The sequence below is a fragment of the Sinocyclocheilus anshuiensis genome, unplaced genomic scaffold (genome assembly GCF_001515605.1).
Source record: "Sinocyclocheilus anshuiensis isolate Anshui unplaced genomic scaffold, SAMN03320099.WGS_v1.1 scaffold1371, whole genome shotgun sequence".
Lineage (NCBI taxonomy): Eukaryota > Metazoa > Chordata > Actinopteri > Cypriniformes > Cyprinidae > Sinocyclocheilus > Sinocyclocheilus anshuiensis.
The window spans coordinates 70,893-81,589 of record NW_015539833.1 but is presented as its reverse complement, the minus strand read 5'-3'; the positions used below and the strand labels follow the sequence as shown (position 1 = coordinate 81,589).

Sequence of the window (10,697 nt, the reverse complement as noted above, 5' to 3'; positions counted from 1 at the left end):
TTAATGAGGAAAAAAAATTAACTTAAATGATTTTAGCAAATGGCTGCAATATAACAAAGAGTGAAAAATTTAAGGGGGTCTGAATACTTTCCGTACCCACTGTATAGCCGAGTAAATGACATTTTTCACATTATAGATGAAATTCTCCTTGAGTGATCTATTTCTAGTTGAAGGTTAATGTGGATCAAAGGACCATATTCTGCTCATTATTTTCTGAAATGCTAATCGCATCAGTTACGTAAATGTCAAGCGACTGCTGTGTAGTTCCTGAGGCACTGACCATGGGTTTATTGTAGAAAGGGAATCCCTGAAGCTGTCTGAGGGCATTGGTGGCTGCAGAAAGCTCTTTGAAGATAACAAACGCCTGACCCCTCATCTTCATGGTCTTCATTGCAACAATGTCCATAACCTGGCCGAACTGGGAGAATAAGGCGTACAGTGATCTCTTCAACTCTGTAGAAAAGATCCAGAGGGAAAAAAACAAGCTTTACAGAAATGCAGATTCTGTGCTCAAACATAGTCAATGCTGTTTCGCTCATCTCCACTATAAACTACAGACTTTACCTTCTTTCTTGATCTTATCATTAACATTGTTGATATAGATGGTGTGATTCGGTCGTATGTCCATGATTAATAATTTCAGGTCAAACCACACTGAAATAAAGAGAAAAGGCACAGTAAGCAGTAAATGTCAGCAACTAACGTTACACAATGACAAAACACACTTAGGCCTGGTTTCACAGACAGGGCTTAGACTAAACCAGGACTAGGCAACAGTTCAATTAGGACATTTAAGTAATTTTTATTAACGTGCCTTAGAAAAAACATTACTGGTGTGCATTTTGAGACAAAACAGAAGCACTGATAAATTTTAAGATCAGTCAGTGCAAGTTTCTTTCAGTTAAAGCAGCTCAGATTTACACTTTAGTCTGGGACTAGGCTTAAGCCTCGTCTGTGAAACCGGGGGTTAGTGTCTTCTATTTAGTATTTCTACTAGTACAAACTAGCTTTAATATCGCAGAGTGCTGCTTTGCTAAATTATAAAGGTAAAATAATTTATTAAACATTAATATAACAATAAAACGGAATAAATTTTTATTTATTACACTCACCACACTGCTGAGCTCAAGCGGAAACTGCCGCTGCGCTTCTTCTTTTCGTTTATCGTTGTGAAACAGTTGCCGCTTGTTACGCCACCTGCTGTCGCGGAGGGATATAAACATTGCGTCTAAAAACACAAGAGCGGAGGTTTTATAAAAACTTAGCCTCATCACACAGGTTTGATAGTCTGGACTGCAGGTTTGAAATGCTTAAAAACAAGCAACCCTACAAATACTTTAAGATAAATATAAGAGTGGTTGCTAGGCAGTTTTCAGTTAGACTGACATATATAGATTATGGTTGAGAATTATAATTAAGAATCACTAATATTCTGGTCTGATTTTGTACCACCTTATTTAAAATCTAAGACACGTTCAAAAAGATATGAAAATATTTTATTTGTTTTACATCCAGAAATGAACAAAACACACAAGAGAATATAATACACTCAGCTGGCTCATGCACAGTTCATTATTTGCGATAATGAACATATCCAGTTCATATGTTAGACATATCCAGCTGACATGTATTTTGTGATATGCTGACCGCCGCTCTCATTCATCGACAGTGTTTGTGTTCAGAGTGTGTTGATGCGTTGTAGCTTGCGCTCAGTGAAAAAGCGGTGTGTGTCTCGTGTGTGTGTGAGCTCAGACGGCTTGCTGTGACTGAAATACGACAGCATTGAGGTGTTATTCTGACGAGCAGCAGATTTTTCTCCATCTTCCTCATCATCATCCCTACAAACAAACAAATAAACAAATGCATTTAATATTCCAAGCAAAAATGCACAAGTACTAACATGATCGAAGAGAATTAAAAAAAATTGTATGCTGCACATTTTTGTATACACACTCTAAAAAATGCTGGGTTAAATACAACCCCAGTGCTGGGTAAAATAGGGACAAACCCAGCAATTGGGTTGTTTTGACCCAGCGGTTGGGTTACTACCCAGAAGTTAAACATTTAACCCAACCGCTGGGTCAAAACAGCCCAATAGCTGGGTTTGTCCCTATTTTGTATTTAACCCAGCATTTTTAGAGTGTAGCAACATATGTGTATGCACTAAAAAAAAGAAACTGCAGCCCGAGTCTATTCTGAATATGAAAAGGCAGCGCCCTCTGCTGTCAGACTCACCAGTGAACAGCAACAGCTTTACTGTCTGTGAGCGTCCGTGCTGTGCTCCAGCTGAACCTCACAAACTGAGGATAACCAAACACTGGGTCCAGATACTTCAGCAGCCAGCTCTTAGTTTTGGGATCTAAATGAAGACACAGCACATAATATATATATATATTTTTACATAATATTTATTTTTAGCAAAGTAAAATTCTGTTAAAATGTTTGGGGTCAGTAAGATTTTTAAATGTTTTTGAAATAAGTCTCTTATGTTCAACAAGGCTGCATTTACTTGATCAAAAATTCTGTAAAAACAGTAATATTTTGAAATATTATTACAATTTAAAATAACCATTTTCTATGTTAATATATTTTAAACTTTAATTTATTTCTGTGATGCAAAGCTGAATTTTCAGCATCATTACTCGGTCTTCAGTGTCACATGATCCTTCAGATATCACTCGAATATGCCGATTTGCTGCTCAAGAAACATTTCTGATTATGTTGAAAACAGTTGTGCTGCTTAGTATTTTTGTGGAGACTTTTTTAAAATCCTTTGGTGAATAGAAAGTTCAGCATTTATTTGAAATAGATTTTTTTGTAACATTATAAAATATCTTTACTGTCATTTTTTTATCAAATTAATGCATTTTTGCTGACTAAAAGTTTAATCATAAAAAAAAAACAAAAAAACTTACTGACCTCAAACTTTTGAACAGTAGCATATATGTGCCAGAAAAACACTTTTATGGAAATGGAAGGAATCTCATGATATAAACTGACCATTAGGATACCCAGAGCCATAATCGGTGTCCACTTCACCCAAATCTTCTGCAAATTTCCAGGATTTCACAGCATGGTCTCTTGCCACCTACAGAGAGAACAAATTAGTCAAAAATCTAATCAAATCATATCATATGCATAAATCATTAGCAGGTTTTTCCTCTAACAACTGATATTCCCATTACATCATCCACCTCCAAAGGAACTATTACCTTGGCACAGATGCTGGCAGCGCTGACGATGGGGAAGAGAGAATCAGCTTTGGGACGGACGGTGACCTCCACCCCGAGGAACCGCTGGGAGAGCTTCTCCTGATACTTCTCTGCAGGACCCACGGTATCCACAAACACCTGAGAGGTATGAAAGACACGTCATGACGGCTTCACCACCAGTCCTTGCTGTCTATCATACGGGGATTGGTTTGTACCTCTTTGAGCTGCACCCCACAGTCCAGGGTGTACTGCACCAGACCAATAGCAGCATCATGTGACAGGGCATTCAGATTGTATTTTGTTCTGAAAATAAAAGGACAACAGGTTAAAAAAATTATTTCGACTCAAAGTACCAGTGAAATGCATGTACCTTTGCAGCATGCTGGTGGAAATGGTGTTCGGCGAGAGGATCTGAAGGGCCCAGCCTACAAAACCTTTAGACTCATCGAGCTTCAGAAACAGATTCTCTCTCTCTGCCTCCGTCAGCGTCTTTGAATCTAAACATGCAACAAAAATACTGCAGATTTCCAGCGAATCTGAACTCCTGTCAAGATTTGCTCTGTAACCAACCTGCCACTTTCAAATTCTTCAGGTCTTCCTTTTTGGATACAGGACAGAAGCATATCCCATACACCATGGGTCCTAAAATACAGCATATCAAATTTATACTCCAATTTCAATTTTTTTTTAAATAAATGGCATTGTCCAATGAGGAAGACACTCACCCAGTACGGGACCCCTGCCCGCCTCATCGATGCCCAGGCAGCAGTCCTCTGTCTTACACACGTCCGGGATGGACGAGGACAAGCGGCAGCTCACAGAGTTATCTGCCTCAAACTTGCTCAGATCCATGTCTGATCATTTGGATAAAAAAATTTGGATAAAATTAAATTTATTTATTTATTTTTTTTTACAAAATATATCACGAGTAAGTAAACATAGGTATGAATTTTAAGCTTAATTTAAGCTTTACAAAAATGCATATCACAGAAATTATTTTAAAAATATCAATAATAATATTACAAATAATAATAAATAAAAAATAAATAAATTAAGCTTCAAGCTAACAACCCACTAAAATTTTGCTCTATAATTCCATCCTTTATGGAAATAAATAAGTAACAAAAGATTTTTGCAATATTAAAAAAGCTTTCCATTGCAAACAGATGTTGTACTTTTGAACTTTATCTTCATCAAAGGATTTAAAAAAAAAAAAAAAAAAAACATTAATCAGCACATATCTTGCTATTGTGCAAATAATCAAGTTATATTGAACAGTATTCGACCAGAGCATATTTCTAAACATATAAAAACATATCCTTTAATCACAACACACGTATTATTATTCCCATATAACATGCAAAATGTAAAAGGCACTTCTACAACAACAACACATTTCCTCCAGCATCTGATACTGAGATCAATCAATAATACGAGATCATACAGATAATTTACAGTCAAAATAATACGAACAATGAGTGGAGAGAGCGTGGGGTTTATTCACTATTATTAACTAACTAACAGGGAATTCAAAGCATCATAAAACACTGTGCTTGAAATTTGCTGCATAAACAAACTTACACGAACCTTCTTCTTCTTCTTCTTTGGTGTTTATTGGCGGTTGGCAAACCAACTTGTCTTACACGAACCTGTGTGAGGCTGTGAGCTCGGCCTCAACCGGAAATACAGAATTGGCGCGAGTGTGACAGTCAGAACAGCGTGACCTTTGACCGACAATACTTTTTTAGTACTTAATTGTAATTAAGACACACACTGAAACATTCTTACAAATACAGTTAATTCCTAAAACCATGCGGCGAACGCGTTTAAATGTGCGCCCCCCCCCCCAACTCTCCATCGCAGTGCTTTGTGGGAAATGGAGTTCGGGGAACGTTTACACACAAAAACACGAATAGGGAGGTAAGCAATAAATTATAATAAAATGTCATTGATGAAGTAGAAACGTCAAGTCTTGAGGTCACATGCAAAACTGTATGCAATGTTCGGTTTGTGCGCCTGTTCTCATGTCGTGTATGTAAAACCTGGCTAAAATAATGAATAGATTTAGAATCTACTTTTCATTTTTCTGTTAGTAGACTATAGAAAGAAAAAAAAACCTACATGTATTGTTTTTTAAAATGTTGCCTGATCTATAATCTATCATAAAACTACATGCAAAATATGATTTGAACGAAATACATAAAGTACAAAGCAGAGAGGCGTGGCTCCTCCTCTCTCTCGTCTCGTGAGTTTTGCAGCAGGTCTCGCGGCTGGAGCTTCCTGTGCATCAAGGGAAAGTGAAGTTTCGCATCCGCGTTCAGAACAGGTACGGGTTCAATGCGGACATATTGCTTGCCTATAATCTTAAGGGTTATTTACATGCACAAATGCTAAATGAATATTTTTGCAGATTATTACTAAACAAAAGAGCGCGTGGAAAACGCCTTTGCTGTTTTTGCATGTTCATATTTTAATAACTGTTTGACATATCTTAACGCATTTAAATGTATTTATTGTGTCATACTGTAAATCTGAGTTATTTCCACTGTTGTTGTTCTCGCAGTATCACACTCCACTGATCTGGCTTAGCTCGCGTGGCTAAGCGGCTAAATAACTCTCTGAATATATTACTCGTTTTAATGTCGACTCTGTCAAGTATGCATCATATGCATATCATGTTTGCCACGCTTCCAGACACTGTATATCATAAGTGAACGGGCCTCGTACCAGTTATAGCAAAGACCTATGTTAGCGTACTCGTCTCGGCCTTCTCTAAGTTAACCCGTTTTCATCTTTTTTCCTGCAGTTTGCAGGGCAAAGTCTCGGAGGGTCGTTGACCATTCATGTATTTTCTAGGGGTGGATACTATCAGCTTTTTGCAGAGATACTGAGCTGACAGTCGCTATCAGTGTGTGCAGTGTAATCGACCTGAGCCAAGTTCACTTATAAAACGTGTTAAAGTCCCTCTTTTAAGGGTAGAAAGCACTAAAATGCTCATGCATTTGGTCTGAAGCTGAACTGAGATGATGACTTGGGTAATATTTTGAGGCAAATATTTTATTTATTTATTTAGTCATTTATCAGACGCTTTTATCAAACATGCTAAAAAACAACAACTTACTTACACATAGTAAGAAATGGTTATAAAACTGAAACAGAAGCGAAACAAGTAATAGGAATATATAAATAAATAAATATAATTTGGTAAATGACTTGAAGGCATAACTGACGCAAAAATGAAAACACTCATCGTTTATGCACGCTAAATTTGTTCCACATCTGTATGAGTTTTTTTCTTCTGGTGATAGAATGTTGGTAACCAAAAAGTTTCTGGTTCCCATTCACTTTGTATTTTTTCCATACTTTGGAAGTCATTGGAGACCTTCAACTGTTCTTCAAAATATGTTTTTATGTTCATCAGAAGAAAGAAACTCATACAGGTTTGGAACAACTTTGACCGCTTTACACATAAATTCAATAATTTTGCTATTTATTCTATGTTTTTGTCTGCTGTCCTGGTTCCACACACACACACAAAAAAAAAAAGATTTTTTTTTTAAAGTGTCAAAAAAAAAAAAAGTAAATTAATGCAATTACTTTGAAAAGTTTTTAGTTTGTAATAAAATGTGTGGTGGAAGTAGTAGTAGCAGGAACAACAACAACAATAATACTAATATGTTTGATGTTCTTGAATATTTTTTGGTCACCAGTGACAAGCAATCTTCAACATGTCTTCTGGAAACGCTAAGATCGGTCAGCCTGCTCCTCAGTTCAAGGCCACAGCTGTGGTAGACGGACAGTTTAAAGATATTCAGCTCTCTGACTACAGAGGTGAGCATCAGACACTCCATGCGAGGTGTTTTGCAGATTAGAACGAGAGTATTCTAAATGTCAATCTAACCTACTTTTGCTTTCCATTGCATCATCATGATACTAGCCATCAAACACCACCTGTTTCTTATTGAACTCTGCTAACCACTAACTGGGTTACAACTGTAACCTGTTTTTCACTTCATCTTTATTTTCCCTCCATTTCTTCTGTAGGGAAGTATGTCGTGTTGTTCTTCTATCCACTTGATTTCACCTTTGTGTGTCCCACCGAGATTATCGCGTTCAGTGAACGGGCCGCTGAGCTCCGTAAAATCGGCTGCGAGGTCATCGCTGCTTCCACCGACTCTCATTTCAGCCATTTGGCATGGTGAGGATTCTGCTTTTATTCCTACGTCTTCTACAGCTAAAGGGTTCTTACTGGCCACTTCAGAGCAGAATCTATATTGGATATCGTTAAAATGTTGTAATATATCAAGCACCTTTATTATAGTAGCTAATTTATTATAGATCAATAGTGCCAGTGGTCAAACATTGTACATTAGATTTCACTGTTGGTTTTTCTCTTGCTTGTGAACGTGATTCTTAGCAGGCTTTCTATGGTTTCACCCAGTTAGTGGTTATCTTCTATGTTCTCCTAAACAGCCTGGCTTTGATAAGAGCTACTATAGTGTGTTAGAGAGGCACAGATAAGGAAGGGTGTAGTGCTTTATTAGTTCTAGAAATTGTCACCTTAAGTCGTATTGACTTTTATTTAGAGAGCATTAATAATTACACTTAAAAAATAAAATTAAAAATGAGTTTTTAGGTTTAAAAAAAACAGACTTTTCTAATAATAGTAATAAAATAATTTGAGGTTATTTTGAAAACCTAGACGTTTCTAAGTGTAATAATAATAAATTAAAAAGAAAACCTTTTAGGTTTTAAAAATCCAGACTTTTCTAAGAGGAAGAATGAAATTAAATTATTTTAATCATTTTTAATTAATTAATTCGTTGATTAATTTCTATGTTTTAAAAACCCAGACTTTTCTAAGATACATAATAAATAATAAAAAACTGTAGGTTTTAAAAATCCAGATTTTTCTAAATAAATGCATATTTAATATATATTAAAAATATTAATATATTTATATATTAAATATGAATATATTTATATCATTCTATATCTGTATTTAGCATTTTGCTGGAAATTCCGTGAAAAAGTTACATCTGAAATAACCATGAGGTATAACCATGTCTATGAAACTATAATCCAGTGAATTAAACACTTTATAAATCAAGCTCCTGTGACATGACTGTTGGCTTGTTCCCGATAGGATCAACACACCCAGGAAGCAGGGTGGCCTCGGCTCCATGAACATCCCGCTGGTGGCTGACCTGACTCAGTCCATCTCCCGCGATTACGGCATCCTGAAAGAGGATGAAGGCATCGCCTACAGGTCTGTGACGATGTGCTCATGTTTGCACTGGTTCAGTTAAACTACAACTACTTAAGCCCTCTTGCTTGCCGTGTATGATTGCAGCAGGAGATAATGATCAAGTGTGCTCGATAACGTCCACGTGTTCTGCAGTGCAGGCAGGGTACAGGAACCATGAGAAAAAAATTAACTGTTTGTTAAAAGGGTTTTATTGCACATTGGAATTTTCGATCAAAATGTTCAGTCGCTGATTTTAAATGTGTGTTCCTGGTTCAAAGTTAAGCATTTGACAAAGTGTTGACACACAGTAGTTCAAAAAGCTTTATTCTGTGATTATATTATATTATACTCTTCAGAAGTTTAGAATTTAAATGAACTATTTTATATTTGAATATATATTTTAAAATGTAATTTATTCCTGTGATATACAGCTGAATTTTCAGCATCATTACTCCAGTCTTGAGTGTCACATGATCCTTCAGAAATCATTCTAATATGCTGATTTGCTGCTTATGAAACATTGATTATTATCACCGTTGAAAACAGTTGTGCTGCTTCATATTTTTGTGGAAACCGCAATGCATATTTTTTTTTTTTTAGATTTTTCTGATAAATAGAAAGTTCAAAAGAACAGCATTTATTTAAAATGCAAACCTTTTGTAACAGTATAAATGTCTTTATTGTCACTTTCGGTCAATTTCATACGTCCTTGCTGAATAAAATAATTTATTTCTTTAAAAAAATAATACAAATCTTACGGTCCCCATACATTTTTGTTTATGAAAATAATATATACACTGTATATGAGCTGCAAATTTGCCGCAAGTCGTTTTCCTTTTTGAAGTAAAGTGGGGATACTTTCAATTATTTATTTACTTGTTACTTTAACTGAGGAACCTTTTTTTTCTCTCTTTTTTTTAGTAATCAACATTCAATGAATTCTTAGTGCTTAACTTGAATTGCAGCTAAAACATTGCTTTAATGGTGAAAAACAAATTTTAACAGCGGTCATACAGATTTTATTGTGAACAGAATAAATTGCCGTACAAACAGTAAGTTTTCTGTGTCTTGTCCTGCTCCCGCAGAGGTCTGTTTGTGATTGACGATAAAGGCATCTTGAGGCAGATCACCATCAATGACCTGCCGGTGGGTCGCTCGGTAGACGAGACGCAGAGACTGGTGCAGGCCTTCCAGCACACTGACAAATATGGAGAAGGTGAGTGAAACGGGGCTCTTTCTGAATGTCCTGTTTATCTTGAGTGGACCGCATGTGTAAACCATGCTCTAAAATGCTTTGTGATCCGATCACTCAAAGCACATTTGGAGGTAGTCAAAGACATGTGACCACATTGTATTTGTATTGTAAACACAGATGCATCCTGATGCCAACAAAGAGATGTTTACTTGCATAACACAAAATTATACCGCCAAAATTAGGGTTTTAAGCCCATACTTGTACTATTTTTTTTTAACTTAGTCACATTACAGCTGTTCCAGGTGACATCCTGGTGATTTACCACAGAAAACAATTGACTCGTCCTTCAGTTTGGGGTTATCAAAATTTTGTTTTTTTCACTAAGCAAGGATGCATGAAATTGATTGAAATGACAGTAAAGACATTTTACAAAGACGATTTCTATTTCATTTTCCTCTTAACATTTTATCAAAGAATCCTAAAAATGTATTATATTTGTCCACAAGTACAGGAGGCAGCAACTGTTTTCAACATTGATAATAATAATGACTGTTTCTTGAGCATCAAATCGGCATATTAGAATGATTTCTGAAGGATCATGTGACACTGAAGACTGAAGTAATGATGCTGAAAATTCAGCTTTGCATCACAGAAATAAATTACATTTTAAAATATTTTCGAATAAAAAACGGTCATTTTAAATTGTAATAATATTTCAGAATATTATTGTGTTTGCTGCATTTTTTATTAAATAAATGCAGCCTTGGTGAGCAGAAGAGACTTAAAATCGTACCCACCCCAAACTTTTACTGTTATTGTGTGTATTACTGTAAGTATGACCATGAAATGCTCACATAAGGTGATGCCAAAATATTCACTTTCAGTCTCCACTTTTCAGAGGTTTAAAATAACATGTCTGTCTATTCTCCGTAGTTTGTCCTGCTGGATGGAAACCAGGAAGTGACACTATTGTTCCAGATGTGCAGAAGAGCAAGGAGTTCTTCTCCAAGCAGTAACAGTCCTGTCGTATTTCCCGGATCGT

At 36.0% G+C, this 10,697-nt stretch overlaps 3 protein-coding genes across 8 annotated transcripts in view; 1 reads left to right on the top strand and 2 right to left on the bottom strand.

Moving 5' to 3' along the window:
* LOC107684252 (U2 small nuclear ribonucleoprotein B''-like) overlaps nucleotides 1–1,185 on the bottom strand; it is a 7,316-nt gene extending 6,131 nt beyond the window's left edge. Inside the window, exons 1-3 of the mRNA XM_016480475.1 lie at nucleotides 1,113–1,185; nucleotides 565–654; nucleotides 281–453 (exon numbers count right to left, since the gene is read on the bottom strand). Coding sequence (XP_016335961.1) covers nucleotides 281–453; nucleotides 565–628 — 237 coding nt within the window. The 5' untranslated portion in view covers nucleotides 629–654; nucleotides 1,113–1,185. The remainder of the gene's footprint in view (nucleotides 1–280; nucleotides 454–564; nucleotides 655–1,112) is intronic.
* Nucleotides 1,186–1,493: 308 nt separating this feature from the next.
* Nucleotides 1,494–6,002, bottom strand: LOC107684250 (ribonuclease H2 subunit A-like). Of its 6 annotated transcripts, none has more exons than XM_016480471.1 (9): nucleotides 5,940–6,002; nucleotides 3,938–4,066; nucleotides 3,783–3,854; nucleotides 3,583–3,709; nucleotides 3,428–3,515; nucleotides 3,213–3,350; nucleotides 3,001–3,088; nucleotides 2,236–2,359; nucleotides 1,494–1,838 (listed from the first exon to the last, which is right to left on the bottom strand). In XM_016480471.1, the coding sequence occupies exons 2-9, from the start codon at nucleotides 4,062–4,064 to the stop codon at nucleotides 1,679–1,681; spliced, it is 924 nt and encodes a 307-aa protein (XP_016335957.1). In that variant the 5' UTR covers nucleotides 4,065–4,066; nucleotides 5,940–6,002; the 3' UTR covers nucleotides 1,494–1,678. The 6 variants fall into 6 exon arrangements, with proteins under 6 accessions (XP_016335957.1, XP_016335954.1, XP_016335952.1 ...); XM_016480468.1 differs by lacking the exon at nucleotides 5,940–6,002 and adding an exon at nucleotides 4,873–5,077 and having other exon boundaries at nucleotides 3,938–4,069; XM_016480466.1 differs by lacking the exon at nucleotides 5,940–6,002 and adding an exon at nucleotides 4,794–5,076.
* On the top strand, nucleotides 5,421–10,697 carry LOC107684251 (peroxiredoxin-1-like). Its single transcript, XM_016480473.1, has 6 exons — nucleotides 5,421–5,538; nucleotides 6,923–7,043; nucleotides 7,257–7,410; nucleotides 8,359–8,481; nucleotides 9,546–9,676; nucleotides 10,589–10,697. The coding sequence occupies exons 2-6, from the start codon at nucleotides 6,941–6,943 to the stop codon at nucleotides 10,669–10,671; spliced, it is 594 nt and encodes a 197-aa protein (XP_016335959.1). The 5' UTR covers nucleotides 5,421–5,538; nucleotides 6,923–6,940; the 3' UTR covers nucleotides 10,672–10,697.